General features: G+C 40.9%; 1 protein-coding gene across 1 annotated transcript in view; it reads left to right on the forward strand.

The window, feature by feature from the left end:
• PKD1L1 (polycystin 1 like 1, transient receptor potential channel interacting) overlaps positions 1–18,121 on the forward strand; it is a 183,103-nt gene that overhangs the window by 159,242 nt on the left and 5,740 nt on the right. The window contains 2 exon segments of the mRNA XM_032244258.1: positions 31–192; positions 3,374–3,544. Coding sequence (XP_032100149.1) covers positions 31–192; positions 3,374–3,544 — 333 coding nt within the window.

The following is an 18,121-nucleotide window of genomic DNA, read 5'->3' on the forward strand; positions in this document are numbered from 1 at the left end:
TTTGTCTTTATTTTTTCTTCTCTTTTTTAGCTGAGAGGTTTTCTAATGACTTTACCCCGAAAAAGACAATCTTTTCAAAGTAAATCTCTTGTGAAACTTAGAGACATCACTGCTTATATGTGGGAAAAGGCCCTCACCTTTCTGAGACTGAAAGCACCAAAGTTAGAAGAGGCCGAGATGGTTGAGAATCACGTAAGCTGTGGGATCTTGGGTTACTGAGCATCATAGCACACTCAAGATGATGGCTTCATTGCAGAATTTTGCTTTTAATTACCAAGGCATGAGTATGTTTCCATGCCAAATCTCATTGCAAAGTGACAAAATTAGTTTCAATCATAGTGGAACTCATGGAATTTTCCCTTGAAATTCTAAAGCACTTTACAGATTACCAAGCACATTCTCCTGCATTAATCACTATATCCTTATAATGACCTGTACACTTGGAAAGACGGAGTTTATGGTCTTCCCTAGGACACAGACATGCTGTATTCTGCCCCCTGAGTTAGTTATTTGCTTGTGGTGTCTGCTGTCAAACCCAAATTTCTACCCAAAACGTGGAGCCTTAGGTGCATTATTTGAGTTTAGTTACCCCAGACGTGACTGTAAACAAATCAAACCAGATGTTTGCACACTGAACACTCACTTTCTTCCATGACTAATGTATTAGTTCATTTTCACACTGCTGATAAAGACATACCCAAAACTGGGAACAAAAAGAGGTTTAATTGAACTTACAGTTCCAAATGGCCTGGGAGGCCTCAGATTCATGGTGGGAGGTGAAAGGTACTTCTTACATGGTGGCGGCAAGGGAAAAATGATTAAGGTGCAAAAGCGGAAATACCTGATAAACCATCAGATCTTTAACTATCACAAGAATAGCATGGGAAAGACCAGCCCCTGTGATTCAATTACCTCCCACTAGATCCCTCCCACAACATGTGGGAATTCTGGGAGATACAATTCAAGTTGAGATTTGAGTGGGGACACAGCCAAGCAATATCGTTTCACCCCTGACCCCTCCAAATCTCAAGTTCTCACATTTCAAAACCAATTGATTATGATTTCCCAACAGTCCCCCAAAGTCTTAACTCATTTCAGCATTAACCCAAAAGTCCACAGTCCAAAGTCTCTTCTGAGACAAGACGAGTCCCTTCTGCCTGTGAGCCTGTAAAATCAAAAACTAGCTAGCTACTTCCTAGACACAATGGAGGTACAAGTATTGGGTAAATACAGGCATTCCAAATGGGACTAATTGGCCAAAACAAAGGGGTTAGAGGCCCCGTACAAGTCCAAAATCCAACAAGGCAATCCAAGTTTAAAGCTCCAAAACGATCTCCTTTGACTCCAGGTGTCACATGCAGGTCATGCTGATTGAAGAGGGGGTTCCCATGGTCTTGGGCAGCTCTGTCCCTGTGGCTTTGCAGGGTACAGCCTCCCTCCAGGCTGCTTTCATGGGCTGGCATTGAGTGTCTGTGGCTTTTCCAGGCACAGAGTACATGCTGTCGGAAGATCTACCATTCTGGGGTCTGGAGGATGGTGGCCCTCTTCTCACAGCTCCACTAGGTCCCTTCTATACTCCCCTAGCAGAGGTTCTCCATGAGGGCCCCACCCCTGCAGAAAACTTTTGCCTAGGCATCCAGGCATTTCCATACATCTTCTGAAATCTAGGCCGAGGTTTCCAAACCTCAATTCTTGACTTCTGTGCACCTGCAGGCTCAGCACCACGTGGAAGCTGCCAAGGCCTGGGGCTTTGACGCTCTGAAGCCACAGTCTGAGTTGTACATTGGCCCTTTTCAGCCATGGCTGGAGCAGCTGGGACACAGGGCACCAAGTCTCTAGGCTGCACGCAGCACAGAGGCCCTGGGCCTAGCCCACAAAAACACTTTTTCCACCTGGGCCTCCAGGCTTGTGTTGGGAGGGGCTGCTGTGAAGTTCTCTGACATGGCCTGGAGAAATTTTTCTCATGGTCTTAGGGATTAGCATTAGGCTCCTTGCTACTTATGCAAAGTTCTACAGCTGACTTGAACTTCTCCCCAGAAAATGAGTTTTTTCTCTTCTACTGCATTGTCAGGCTGTAATTTTTTTTTAACTTTTATGTTCAATTTCCCTTTTAAAATGGAATGCTTTTAACAGCACCCAAGTCACCTCTTGAATGCTTTGTTGCTTAGAAATTTATATCAAATACCCTAAATCATCACTCTCAAGTTCAAAGTTCCACAAATCGCTAGGGCAGGGGCAAAATGCCACCAGTCTCTGCTAAAACATAAGAAGAGTCCCCTTTGCTCCAGTTCCCAACAAGATTCTCATCTGCATCTGAGAGCACCTCAGTCTGGACCTTATTGTTCATATCACTATCAGCATTTTTGTCAAAGCCATTCAACAGGTCTCTAGAAGTTCCAAACTTTCCCATATTTTCCTGTCTCCTTCTGAGCCCTCCAAACTATTCCAACCTCTGCCTGTTACCCAGTTCCAAAGTCACTTCCACATTTTTGGGTATCTTTTCAGGAATGCCCCACTCTACTTGTACCAATTTACTGTCTTAGTTCATTTTCACACTGCTGATAAAGACATACCCAAAACTGGGAACAAAAAGAGGTTTAATTGGACTTATTGTTCCACATGGCTGGGAAGCCTCAGAATCATGGCGAGAGGCGAAAGGCACTTCTTACATGGAGGCAGCCAGAGAAAAATGAGCAAGATGCAAAAGCAGAAACTCCTGATAAACCATCAGATCTCATGAGACTTATTTACTATCACAAGAATAGTACGGCAAAGACCAGCCCCCATGATTCAATTACCTCCCCCTAGGTCCCTCCCACAACACACAGGAATTCTGGGAGATACAATTCAAGTAGAGATTTGAATGGGGACACAGCCAAACCCTATGAGCTGATATTGAGGTATCATCCAGTGAGGTTCTGAAGGCAGTCATATGTGATCATGGTGCTGTACATTGTGATAGGGCTTTACTCTCTGTCATGTGCTTCCCCATCCATTATTGACTTTATTTGTTTTGAACAGTACTCAATAAAGATTTATTAATTGAAGGGACGGAAGAATGACCTCATTTTCCCATAGCAGCACTATGCATTATTGCCTTTAAATCCATTCAATAGTTTTTTTATGGAGGTATTGTTAACCGTAGCATTTACATACACATCTGTATATGTACATTATTATTGAAGCAACTGAGATATAGAGACATAAGAGCAGGCCCAGCACCCAAGTCTTCTGACTGCAGGCAGGGTCAGTATGTTTCCTAACATAGCCCAATACCATCTACAGATGGTACCTCTAAATGTTTCACATAATGAGGAAAGAGGGAAAATGAGATTCTTGAATGCGTTTACTAATCTAATTTTCTTCCCTTCAGAATTACTACTTGGATGAATTTGCAAATCTGTTAGATGAACTTCTGATGAAGATTAATGATTTGTCTGACAGCCTACAACTCCCTCTTCTGGAAAAAACATCCAACAGCACAGGGGAGGCAAGGGCAGAAGAGAGTCCCTTGGTGGACATTTCCAGATACGAAGCTAATGAGGTAAGACCATGCAAAATTATTGACATCAATTTTCTTTACAGCAATTTCAGTTCTAAAGGAGTTTTTGAATACTTGTTGTTCCAAAATATAAGGTCCATTTGCATAAATATTCTCTAGGGAATCATACTACTGATAAGATATGCTCTAGCCAGAACTGAAGAGCCACTTAATAAAGTGCATAATGTGACTTCCAGTTTAAAATGGTAGCATAAGTATCTTATCTACCCCTTATTTCTGATTACAACTGAAATCAACAAAGGGACTGAGAAATAGAAATAGAAACTCAGCCTTCCCAGAAACAACAAAAAAAAGAAATCTATGGCCCAGAATATGACCAGTAATCCAAGAATGGATGCCAAGAACAGTAAAAATTAGACTAAAAGGAGAAAGGATGCTACCATTTCCAAGAACACACAGAATCCTCCAAGTTTACAGCATATCTGGAAGAACCAACAAAGGTCCCTCGTTTGGAAGAAAAGATTATAGAGCAAAAAATGATTTAAAGAATCTCCCCGAACCCTAATGCCACAAAATTCCTAGGACATAGGACTGAAGGACAAAACATGCAGGAAGCCATCTTTGTAGGAAGCTGTTTGTTGATGTGGCTACCTAGAGGAGGAACCATTGGTGATTCATAGACCTAGAGTCACACCACTTGCAAACTATAGAAAAATCAACACAAATAAATACACCATGTGCCAGGTACACAATAAAAAGGAAAGATGAGTGCTGTGCCCCAATGATAAATAGCTTCCAGTGGTAACTTACCTGAGATCCAGAAATATACTCTGCTGGCCCAGAGCAATCATGTTTATATGGATGAGTGAAAATGAAGGAGCTCTCTGAAGGCAGAGGAGAACATGAGGTACCTGCTAAAACTCTCTGCCCCAGCCTTCCCCGGCCATAATTCACAACAACCCAGGGAAGAACATCCTTTATGAAAAGGTGAACTTCTACATGTAGAGAGGAATAGTAATAATAAAAGCAAATAATTACTGGATCTATGCAAATCTGCTTCAGGAAAAAGTGGTGTATAAAAATGACCGAAAGAGAAGATGAAGGTATAACTTTGAAAACAGTTGTCATCAACAGGTGAAAATTTTAACTGAGAAGTTCTCCACACAAAAGGTAAATTAATGGGAAAAAAAAAGTTTCTTTGAAAGGAGAGTTTAAAGCCAAAATGAAAGAACTCCAAGATGAAATAAAGAGACAATGAATTAACAGGGTTGAGAAAAGAAATGGAAAAGAAAAAAAGTAAAGTAGATGGATTCACAGAAAAGAGAAGAAACTATATGGATGACATGTTGGAGAAAATTCTGCAAAATAAAAAAAGTAAAAATTGATTTTAGGAAAAGTAATACCCATGGAAAACAGACCAGGAAGAATGTGCATAAGACAAGGAAAGGGTATCTATAATTAGTGTCTCCCCCAAAAAAGCCCAGGAAATTTGAACAGGAAAAATATTTTAAACTATATTTTTAAAAAACTATATTGAAAAAGAGATATAGACCTATATATTTAAAAAGGAACTGTGTCCCAGGGAAGAAATGGATTCACATCTATTAATACTAGAATATGAGTGGGTGTAGTGGGTCATGCCTATAATCCCAGCATTTGGGAGGCCAAGGCAGAAGGACTGCTTGAGCCCAGGAGTTCAAGACCAGCCTAAGCAATATAGTGAAACCCCATCTCTACAGAAAAAAAAAAAAAAAAAAAGCTGGGCTTGGTGGTGCATGCCTGTGATCCCAGCTACTCAGTAGGCTGAGATTGAAGGATTACTGGGGTCCAGGAAGTGAGGCTGTAGTGAGTGGTGATCTGACCTAGGTGACAGAGTGAGACCACATCTCAAAAAAAAGAACTAAAACACGGCCTAATAAAGTCGCTGGACTTAAAAAAGATAATCCTACTGACATCCAGATACTTCCTACCCCCCAAAATCAAGTAACCTCCTTGTGTTTTAAAATTATTTAAATTATTTGGTAATTATTATTATTGTTTTAATTATAAAAAACTGTTTAAATGTGCATACAAAAATTGGGTAAATGATAAGAAAAACATAATTTTTAAGAAAAGAAGCTATAATGACCAATTTTGTAAAACATAAAATAAAATTGGGCCAGGCATGGTGGCTCACTCCTATAATCCCAGCACTTTGGGAGGCCGAGGCAGGCAGACCACAAGGTCAGGAGATCGAGACCATCCTGGCTAACATGGTGAAACCTCGTCTCTACTAAAAATACAAGAAATTAGCCAGGCATGTTGGCACATGCCTATAGTCCCGGCTACTCGGGAGGCTGAGACAGGAGAATCGCTTGAATCTGGGAGGTAGAGGTTGCAATGAGCTGAGATCATGCCACTGCACTCCAGCCTGGGCAACAGAGCAAGACTCTGTCTCAAAAAATAAAATAAAATAGAGGATTTATATAGAGAAAAAAAGATGGGATAGTATTTACTATATTTGTAACATAAAAATGAAAAAATGTAACTAAAAATTTTAGAATAAAGATAATTGTATGTATTTATATTTAAACCATATGTATATATTGTTATTTTTGGATGATAGGATTAAAACAAACAAAGGACAATGTAAGCGCTTAGCAGAAAGCACTGACAGAAGAAACCCCATTGGTATAACGTGGAGCAACAACAAATAAAAGTAAACTAAGTATGTATTCAACTCAAACAGGAAAAATTCACAACACACACAAGTATACACACAGACATATGCACTAAGCAAAACAGAAGCAAAGAAGTTGAAAGAATGAAAGTATAATTTAATGATATCAACTGCAAAATGAAGTAATCCAAGAGATTATTCTTTTTACAATTAAATGACAGATTATTAGCTAACATGTCTAAATATGATGAACAAAGTGAGTACAATACATGTACAAAATAAAAATGAGAAACAGAAAATAACCTTAAGGAAATTAAATAAATCATAAAATTTTGAAAGTAGAAAACAGTTATCAGGGTTCATTATGCAACAAACTGACTTGAATAGAGATAGAAATCTGAAAGAGCATTTGAAGTTCTGTCCCTCCAAAAGCACCAATCCCAGATGGTTTCACAGAGAAAATACACCAAACTATTAAGAAGCACATAAGTCCAGAACAATTTTCAAACTATGCCACAGGTGAGACAGAAGAAAAGCTTCCAAGTGTGTTTTTATGAAATGAACAATTTATTGATCTAAAAATGGGACAAAAATATTCCAAATTAAAAATTAAACTACATGCCAGTCTTATTGATTTTTGATACCAAAAATCTAAATAAAACATTAACACATAGTCTCCAGCAGCAGAGTAAGAAAATTAAATTCCATGATCATCAGTATTAAATCAGGATATAAAGGTTTTAATATTTAAAGCATATTAATAACTAGGCCGGATGTGGTGGCTCACGCCTGTAATCCCAGCGCTTTGGGAGGCCAAGGCAGGTGGATCACTTGAGGCCAGGAATTCAAGACTAGCCTGGCCAACATGGCAAAACCCTCTCTCTACTAAAAATACAAGCAATTAGCCAGGCAAAGTGCATGCTTGTAATCCCAGCTACTCAGGAGGCTGAGGCATGAGAATCTCTCGAACCTAGAAGGTGGAGGTTGCAGTGAGCAGAGATCACGCCACTGCACTTCCAACCTGGGCAACGGAATAAAGAAAATAAAATATATGAATAAAATAGAAAAAAATAACAATAAATGAAATAAAATAAGAATATATTAATCACCTTCACCAAAAAGGGAGGAAACTATCATTTGATATTTTTCCATGGCTGCATTTGATAAAATTCAACATTCATTCCTAATTTTTAAAACATATTCTTAATAAAAATTAAATTGGTATTTTTAAAAAATATAGGACTACAGCTCAAGTTAAATGCCAGTATTACATTTAATAATACAACCTCAGAGCCCTTACTGCTAAGGCTGAAGACAAAAAGATTGTCAATTCAAAAGTCCTACAGCAGGCCGGGCACAGCGGCTCCCGCCTGCAACACAAGCACTTTAGGAGGCCGAGGCTGGAGGATCACATGGGCGGAACTCAGGAGTTCAAGACCACTCTGGGCAACATGATGAGATCCTCTCTCAACAAAAAATGCAAAACTGGCCAAGTGTGGTGGCACAAATCTCTAGTTCCAGGTACTTGGAAGGCTGAGGAGGGAGAATCGCTCGAGCTGGGGAGGTCGAGGCTACGGTGAGCCATAATTATGCCACTGCACTCCAGCCTGGGCAACAGAGTGAAAACCTGTCTCCAAAAAGAAAAAAACAAAGTCCCACCACAGCATTTTAAAGGGGTATGCCTCATCTCATTCCTATAAACCCACTTAATTTGTTTATATATATTTATTTGATAGCTCGTATAGCTAGCAAGAACTTTAAATTTATCATATGGTTGAGTAGTCTTTTATATACACAACACACACTATTGTGAGTCCTTATACAGTGACAACACATAATAATCTATACTAATTTCCTATGGCTGAGAAAATAATTTCCCTCAAATGATGGTGGAGGCCTGCAGGTGCTGTGTCTTTGCCCTTTTGACTTACTCTTCCTGTGTATGAGTGGGACATTTTCAGCAACAATGCAATCACAACTTCGGGTTCATTCCATAGGAAAACAGTGCTTTCTGGACTATCACTTTATGCGGCATTTATCAAAAGTATGTTTGGCAAAAAAGCAGTGCTGCCAGGTGTGGGCCTCTCTCACCTGGCTCCCAGGTGGGTTTCTGCCTAAAGAACTCAAGTTTCTGCAACCTGAGTTTAGCTGGCCTCACTGGGAAAGAACCAGGAGCGTCACTGGTCTTGGAATAGGCCAAGCAAGCTGGACTTTACAGAACAGACCCTCTTTTGTGTGAGGGGATCTGAGGAAGCAATTCGTTTGAATTTCCTAACTTCAAGGCATTTGTTTCTTCATCTTAACCATTAATAATTAAGATTTGTATCTTTATAAACTAGAAGGATTGGATGCTTGGAGCTATCAATAACCACCTACAAATCATATTGTTCTTTGTATTTTTTAAGTGACTTCATAGCAACAAAATGCGGTGAGCTGCCAGCCCCCACTTTCTCCTCCTTACCAGCTCGGTCCTTTTAACAGTTCTTGGCTCTCTGTGGCCTCTCAGCTATGTAGCCTTGGACCCCAAGGACAGCTCCCAGCCGGGGGCTGCTGCTGATTGGGCAGAAGGACCTCAGAGCTCTTGCCAGGCTCCCTGCTTGGGCCTCTTCTCTACTGCAGTGACTCACCACTTTGGAGGAGCTGGCTGGGCCACTAGTCAGTAGATGCAATTTAGAGATGTCAGAAGGGTTTTTCCTCCACATATTTTCCTCTTGATTTGCTTCCATGAATACGATTGCAATTGCGTAAGGCAGGAACATCCAGAGGGGAGCGCCTGACCTCAGGGCACAGAGTCTCTGCTAGAGGATTTTTGGTTCTTTTTTTCAGTGTAATTCCTTAGCACCTACCTGCCAGGAGGAAGTTGAGATGTTTTTTATAACTGGAAACTCTGTATTCCCTTTCCCATTTGGGGTCCCCAACACAATTTGTGAAGACTGGTGTGCCACAGTCCACAGCCACTCTTTTCAGCAAAGTTTGTACTTGAGCTCTGCTAGTCAGTGTTACTTAGGAGCGGAAAACCATCAAGAGGGTGAATTTTCTCTCAGCTTCTTCCCTTAACTTGCCAGTCTGAAGAATAATGAGAAGACTTAGAATACTTAGTTTTTCCCAATGCTTTTAGATAGCCTCCATCACAGGTGACTGTCACAGAGCTTCCTCAAATCTAGAAGTTTTGTAATTACAGTTGGGTTTTGTAAGCTTACTGAATCTTCAGTGACTTCAGTATTTTCTAATGGAAGATGCAAGGTATCTGAACACTAAGTTTTAATCCTTGAGGAAGAAGCAGTCTAGAAGGGGCTTTTTTTTAATTGCATTTTAGGTTTTGGGGTACGTTTGAAGAACATGCAAGATTGTTGCATAGGTACACACATGGCAGTGTGATTTGCTGCCTTCCTTCCCTTCACCTATATCTGGCATTTCTCCCCACACTATCTCTCACCAACTCCCCACCCCTCACTGTCCCTCCCCCATTTCCCCCCAACAGACCCAAGTGTGTAGTGCTCCCCTCCCTGTGTCCATGTGTTCTCATTGTTCAACACCCGCCCATGATTGAGAACATGTGGTGTTTGATTTTCTGCTCTTCTGTCAGTTTGCTGAGAATGATGGTTTCCAGGTTCATCCATGTCCCTACAAAGGACACAAACTCATCGTTTTTGATGGCTGCATAATATTCCATGGTGTATATGTGCCACATTTTCCCTGTCCAGTGTATCATCGATGGGCATTTGGGTTGGTTCCATGTCTTTGCTATTGTAAACAGTGCTGCAATGAACATTCATGTGCACGTGTCCTTATAGTAGAACGATTTATAATCCTTTGGATATATACCCAGTAATGGGATTGCTGGGTCAAATGGAATTTTTATTTCTAGATCCTTAAGGAATCACCACACTGTCTTCCACAATGGTTGAACTAATTTACACTCCCACCAACAGTGTAAAACTGTTCCTATTTCTCCACATCCTCTCCAACAGAAGGGGCTTTTTAAAAGGAAATGCTGTTCAAGTGCAGTGGCTCACATCTTTAATCCGAGAGCTTTGGAAGGCTGAGGCAGGCAGATCTCTTAAGGTGAGGAGTTCGAGACCAGCCTGGTCAACATGGTGAAACCCCATCCCTCCTACAAATACAAAAATTAGCTGGGTGTGGTGGTGGGTGCCTATAATCCCAGCTACTCAAGAGTCTGAGGCAGGAGAATAGCTTGAACCCAGAAGGCAGAGGTTGCAGTGAACCAAGATAGCACCACTGCACTCCAGCCTGGGTGACAGAGTGATACTCTGTCCCCCCCCCAAAAAAAAGGAAATATCAATTCAGCCTGAACATGTAGAAAGTATGATGGCCTAGAGATGCCCCAACTTCTGCTGATAAACATAGAGGTCAGGCAGGTCTGAGGAATGAACAACTGTGGAGTGCGATTCAGTTTTAACCACTGGCTAGGGGACTATGTGAAAACAAACTTCTTTGTGTCTTTACATCCTACTCTGTAAAAGGAGGACACTAGTAGAGCCTCTCCCACGAAACCACTGACAGAGGTAAAGGAGTTTGTGTCTGCATGCTATAAGTGCGCTCTATAGCTTTCATATAGACTACTGAAACTTTCATGTTTCGTGCATTCCTCAAGTATTTTTGTGCCAGGCACAATTCTAGAGGCTGGGAATCCAAAGGTGAACAACACTGACTTGAAAGTAAACTATGTCCACCCAGAAAACATTATATTCCTGGAACTTGGAAAATACAAATCTCAAAATTATGGACAAAACCCTTAGCAACCTTTGTATCCACTCGGACCTATGTTCTGATGTGCTTCTTCAGGTGAAGCCGACAGGGGCCAGTAAGGACACAAGCATCAGGTTAAAATGAGGTATGTTCAGGAAGAATGCCCCCCAGAATTCCCAGACTCCATTCAGTATGTTAAGGACCAGTCTATTCCTGGACTTAACTAAAAATGATCATTGTCACCTGCTCTGACATCCTGGTTCTGCCCTTGCTGAGTTCTCATGACTTTCTCTCCACCACTGTGGCTTCCACAGAATCCAGCGCTCAGTAAATATTTAGTGAATTGATCATTGAGCAAAAAATAAGTGGTGGGTGATGTATACGGATAGAAAAAGGGCAACTGATAAAGCAAGCATGGGAAAATGCTGATAGGCGGCTCTGGAAAGGGTCACTGAGGGCTACTTGTAACTTTCTTGTTAAGTTCAAAATTATTTCCAAGTGAAACAGTTTTAAAAAGAAAGCCATTATATTACTCAAGTAAAGAGATGACAAAATGATAGGGTCATGGTTGTAAGATATGATTTGTTTTCATGGTTCTTACTGTTTTTTCCAAGCTTTTCTATATTTCTAAGTATATCTTGGAATTTTTCCCATGGTGGACATCACAAGAAAAGCTAATTAAATTTAGAAGAACTAAATATGGCTTACAAATACTTAACATATTAGAAGTGGGAATCACTTAAAACCTAGACAGAAATGTTGAAGCAGATAGCCTTCTGAAATGAATTCTCTCTGCTTTCATGGATTATGCTAAGTCTTCCCGGGTCGACTTCACAAGCAGGAATGTTTTTGTGGCTGCTGATTCATTCCTTCCTGGCAGACATAGCTCCAGTGAAGTTGAAATATTATTGTTAATCCCTTTTATTTAGATGTGAGCTAGAATGACACTCGAGGCACTAAGGATATAAACCAGGGCTTCTGTATTACTGTGAACACATAATTCATTTACTTGGGCCAAATTGTCTCCTAGCAGGGTTCAAGAAAGTTGAATTCTCAAGAACTCAAATGCACTGTCAGCTGTCTTCTTTTGGAAGCTTCTGTTTCAATTTGGAGGCTTGCAAACTACAGTTATTTCCCAAAAGAATATGGAAAATACTGTATTAGTTTGCTAGGGCTACCATGACAAAGTGCCACAAACAGAAATGTATTCTCTTACAGTCTGGAGGCCAGAAGTCCAAGGTCAGGGTGTCAGCAGGGCCATGCTCCCTCTGAAGACCCTGGCGAAGCATCTGTTCCAGGCTGCTCTCCAGCTTCCCTTAGCTCCTTGACTTGTGGCAGTGTAATTCTCATTTTTACTGGGCATTCTCCCTGGGTGCCCAAATTTTCTCTTTTTATAAGGACACAATCATACTGGATTAGGACCCACCCTAAAGACCTCATCTTAACTTGATCATCAGCAAAATAAAGTCCCATTCACTGGTACCGAGGGTTAGCATTTTGACCTCCTTTTTTGTTCTGGAGGAAGAACAATTCAATCCATAACAAATACATTTAAGCAAATGTAAGTCTTTATAGACGAGTATTATAGTTTTCCATTAACTCCAGCTTTTTGAAAAATTCAATTTTATTCATCTGACAAAAGTAAAACAAAATACTCAAAAAATTTGCAAGCTCTTCTTTTTTACTCTGTGTAGATCTTAATTTAGGGTTGCTTTTATAAGAATGATGTTTATATGTTGGTACATGTTGATTATCATTAAGATTACAAAACAGGTAGATTATCTGAGTTCTCTGACTTTGGGAAAGATCAGGTAATAACAAAAGATGACTTTTTTTTGCAATTTTAAATAACAATTTTAAATAGAAATACCGTTGGGTCTTCCCGAAAATACTACATAGCAAACAATGTATATTCCCAATGCCCGTCTAAGTTACAGAACGCAGGAATGTAGGGGGCCTCTGAGGTCAGGAGCTCCTGTTGCCTTCTTGGGTAAGTGACTCATTCTCAAGGGATAAAATCACTTGAGAATCCCAGAGGACATACCTCATCCATGTCACCAGCACAACACCTTTAGTAAACATGGAAACCATTTCTCCAGCAGTTTGGGAGTGAGTGTCTATCTTTGGTAAAATCTACTACAGCAGTTCTCACAGTTTTGCACTCTTAGCTATATTCTGAATAATTTATTACTTAGCATTTAGTTGAAAGCCTTGACAATTAATTGGTTTTAAGTAGGACCAAGGAGAGGAATAATTAGAGCAGATTCAAGGGTTTCCCTGTTACAAAGCCATGGTCACTCAACCAGCATCCCAGTAGACTTTTCTTGAGTGGAAGACAGAGGGTCCCAGTTACAGCCAGCACACATGGGTGTACCAGTGTCGTCATTCACTACGCCAGTGTGGGGATTTATTCTCTCCCATCTTCAGAATTCAAGTCCATATAGAATGAGGTTATACAAATCTCTGGGACTGTAGGAAGGAACTCTTTTTCTCATGGCGACCTTCTTCTTGGCTTCTCTTGCTAGTTTAGAATAAATTTAAATATCACTGAAATACTAGCCCTTGTCCTTGAAAAAGTAGAGACCTTGGAAAGTTTTTGCTGCAGTCGTCCCGAGTTGAATCATTTTCCAGAGATTTGTGCTTGCCAGGACCTCCTTGCAGCCTCTACTTTCATAAGTTACTGCATTGTTTTTGACTACCCTTCTGGTCCTGTTGCCAAGCAGGAGTAAGGAAATGTAATTATTAAAATTTAGAAATGTGCACTGACCTTTGAAGAAACTACCCACACCCTGCACCCTGCAGAAGTTGAGCATCTTTTTTCAAAAGCTGTAGGTGACATAATGTATAACTCTTATAGGCAGCTGGTTTCTTGGATGGTGGGTCAGGGCGGAGGGGAGGAACTAGATGCGTTACACACAAGGTGGTTATACCACACTGTCCAGCCACAGCAGTCAACGCCATGTGGTCCTCACAGAGTGGAAGAGACAAAGGCCCTTGGAACAGAATAGATCCCAGGAATAAGAGATCCCAGAATGGACTCACACAAATGTGCCAAACTCATTTTGACAAAGCTGCTGAAGCAATTCAATGAAGGAAGAATAGCATTGTTGACAATGTTACTGGAACAATTGAACATCCAAAAGCAAAAGAAAACAAAAAGAGCTTAGACCTGTACCTCATACCATATGCAAAAGTAACTCAAAATGAATCATAAACAATGTTATGCAAAACATAAACCTGTCAAATTTGGGGGAGAAAAAACAAAGGAGAAAATCAGAACAATCCGTAAAAGAAGAAATAGATAAATTGGAACTTTAAAAATTAAAAACTTTTGTTCTGCAAACGACCTTGTTAAGAGGATGGAAGGACAATCCACAGACTGGAGGGAGGTATTTGCAGACCACATATTCAACAAAGGACTAGTATCTGCAATATATAAAGAAGCCTTGGAATTCAACAGTAAAAATACAAATAATCTCATTAGGAAATGGACGAAAAAAAATGAACAGATCACACCACTGTACTCCAGCCTGGCGACAGAGCAAGACTCCATCTCAAAATAAATAAATAAACAAACAAATAAATAAATAGACATTTCACTGAAGAAGATGTACAGATGGCAAACACCTGAAAAGATGTGACTATCACTAGCCATTAGGGAAATGCAAATTAAGACCATAATGATATAACACCACATACCTTAGAAAGACTGAAATAAAAAATAGTGACACCACCAAGCGCGGGCAAGGATGCAGAGACCACATCACTCATACATGACTGGTGGGAATTAAAATTGTACGCCCACCTGTACAGCAACTACGGGGAATAGTTTGGCAGTTTCTTATAAAAGGAAACATGAAACCTTATCGCCCAGAAATTATCTGGATCATAGAGCCCGAAGAAGTGAAGACAGGTTTACATAAAAACATGTGCACGAATGTTCACAGTAGCTTTATTTGTGACACCTCGGAACTGGAAATAGCTTTCACTGAGTGAATGGTTAAACAAACTGTGGTCCCTTCATATCATGAGATGCTACTAAGCAGCAAAGACAAAAAGACTATTGACCCACACAACCACCTGGGTGAATCTCTAGAGAATTATACTGAGTGAGTGCAAAAAGCCAAACTCAAAAGGTTACATACTAGATTCTATTTATCCTTTTTTTTTTTTTTTTTTTTGAGACAGAGTCTTACTCTGTCACCCAGACTGGAGTGCAATGGTGTGATCTTGGTTACTGCAACCTCTACCTGTCAGGTTCAAGTGATTTTCGTGCCTCAGCCTACCGAGTAGCTGGGATTACAGGTGCACACCACCACACCTGGCTAATTTTTGTATTTTTAGTAGAGACGGGGTTTTACCATGTTGGCCAGGCTAATCTCAAACTCCTGACCGCAAGCAATCCACCCACCTCGGCCTCCCAAAGTGCTGGGATTACAGGCATGAGCCGCCACACCTGGCCAATATAACATTCTTAAAATGACAAAATTACCGATGTGGAAAGCAGTTTGTGGTTGCCAGAAGTCAGGGATGAAAAGAGAGTGAGGAAGGAGGAAGGCTTACGTGTGTCTACTAAAGGACAGCAGATGGAATATTAGTGATGAAATGTGCTTTACCTTAATCGCATCAATGTCAGTATCCTGGCTGGGATATTGTTTTGTAATTTTGCAAGATGTAAGCATTGAGAAAAATCTGGTAAAAGATACGTAGGAGAGTTCTTTATTATGTCTTCTGTGTGTGAATCTGCAATTATCTCAAAGTACAAAAATATAATTAGAAAATAACGAGGTTGTTATAGCATGCAAAATTACAATAACTTGAAATGGTATTAACTTAAAAAGCAATGCAAATATTAATGATTTTTTTCTAGCAAACAAGAGAATATTCCAGTCACAAATGTGCATAACACATGCTCTTTCTGGACACCTCCTTTATCCCACCCAGCCCATGGTTTATCCTTGCCCCAAGTATCTTTTATAGATGAAAGCTCCAAAGCATGAAGGCATCTGAGCTCCTGTAGTAGTTAGACGTCCTGAATTGCTCGGATTTCTACCTAATGAGATTCTGGCCTCATCTGTGGGCCTCGCACCATCTGTTCACACTTTCTGCTAGACCAAAACCCAAATAGGGGTGGAGGGAAGAGCCTGTGTCATCTTAGACTCTGTAAAGGTGGAGCCATTCTTGGAAGCCCAAACATTCTGAGTTATTTGGGACAAGAGTAATATGTCTGTATCAGTAACCAAATATCTCCATAAAGAATGCCAGCAAGAAATGTGCGTGAAAGAGTCATTAGAGAATCTGACCAAGCCACAGAGATACGGGAGCTGTGCCTGAGTTATAGACCACTCCCACTGATGGTATCGTTGAGTTGGCTGACAACTTGCTCCTCAAAACACACCATGTTTCAGCATAATTTAACTACAAAAGGCTCACCAGCATTTGAACAGCATCATATCCCAGACAGAAATTGACAAAGGAAACGGAGTCTGCCAGTGGCTGGAAAAAGCTGTCCGCACACACTACCTTGATCATTTGATCTTTGCTCTCAGGTGATGGGGCATGCTTCATTAAAAACATGCAGCCATCTGACCTATTGGCAAAACATCTGCCATCAGCGGTATCTAATATCTTCCACTTTTGGATCCACATTTGCTGATTCACCTAAAAAAAAAAAAAAAAAAGCAGTGGGAAATGTGTGTGGCGCTGGGCAGGGCACAGCAGTGTGTTTTTGGCATTCTTCAGAGTAGATAAATTACTTGAGTGAAAGGTAGAAAAGAATATGTTTTGGAAGACTTGAGAGTCTCTCCATAGGACAAGAACTCCTAGTTTAGCAACTCGTATAACAACCTGTTAGCTCAACATCGTTTAAAAAGGATATGATCGCCAGTGTCTGTTATGTGAGCAAAATTCTTTCCAGAATAAAAAGTCCTGCCTTACATTTGAAGTAGGTCCAGTTCAAGAAGAGAGCTGCCTTTGAGGTCAGCGGGAAGTCCGTGTCCAAGCCTGTTCCACGGGATGCTGGGTCAGAGAAGATATTCATCTGCTGAAGGCCAGTCCCGAGATTCAAATTCTTATGAGACTAAGAATCTCATACAAGATGAGGATGACTTTTATTTTATTTATTTTTATTTTTTATTTGAGACGGAGTTTCACTCCTGTTGCCCAAGCTGGAGTGCAATGATGAGATCTTGGCTCACTACAACCTCCGCCTCCCAGGTTCAAGTGATTCTCCTGCCTCAGCCTCCCAAGTAGCTGAGATTACAGGCGGGCACCACCACACCCAGCTAATTTTTTGTATTTTTAGTAGAAAACGGGTTTCACCATGTTAGCCAGGCTGGTCTCAAACTCCTGACCTCAGATGATCCACCCGCCTCAGAGGCCTCCCACAGTGCTGGGATTATAGGCATAAGCCACCAAGCCCGCCCTGAGGATGACTTTTAAAATCATAAATCTCCTATATATTAGTAGTACATAGCCTCATTTCAATTGCCTTTGTCTCTGTACGAGGCTTAAGCATACTGGAAGCTGGTAGATCATAGGTCAAAGACCTTTCCAGTAGATCAAATACAGATGCATCATTGTTTGTAAGGGAAAATGTTTTCTTCATCTTCACCTGTCTGTGGGCTATAATACCTCCTTGATGAGCCACCAGATCTGTATTATCTCCTCCGTGTGACTCACTGGCGTTTCTTTATTCTAATCATGAGTAACTTCAACTGTTATCATTCTTTTGTTCCCTCCTGATGTTGAGCCATAACCTGCTCTGTAAACTGCACCGAACAGAAGGTCTTTGCCCCGAAGTCAAAATTAATCATTTAACCACTTCTCCACAATATAATCGCTCACGCATGTGAGGAAGGGTTGTGTTCTTCCTCCTGCCTTGGCAGCCCTAGTCGTCTTCCTTGCCCAGCCTAAGCCCCATCAGCCCCCACCACCACCATCCTCCCATGACGTGGCTTTGACTCACCTTATCTGCTGGTTGGCTACTGGTAATTCTCCTCTGACCTTGTTTGTACTTCTTGTGTCTCCTCATAATGATAAACAGTACTCCGGGAGTCCCATGATTAGAAAAATGTATGTGCCATGCTAAATGTTGATGGCTACAGCATCCATCTCTCTCTCCCTCACTGCCCAAGGCCACAGCTACTGCCCAGGCACTGAAGCCACCTCCCTGCAGCTCCACACGTCCCCTACAGAGAGCAATGTGTCCTGCTTCTGAACTTGCTCCTGAAGGCATCAGGCATGCACCT

Source organism: Sapajus apella, unplaced genomic scaffold, assembly GCF_009761245.1.
Source record: "Sapajus apella isolate SASKATOON/1434 unplaced genomic scaffold, GSC_monkey_1.0 scaffold54, whole genome shotgun sequence".
Classification (NCBI taxonomy): Eukaryota; Metazoa; Chordata; class Mammalia; order Primates; family Cebidae; genus Sapajus; species Sapajus apella.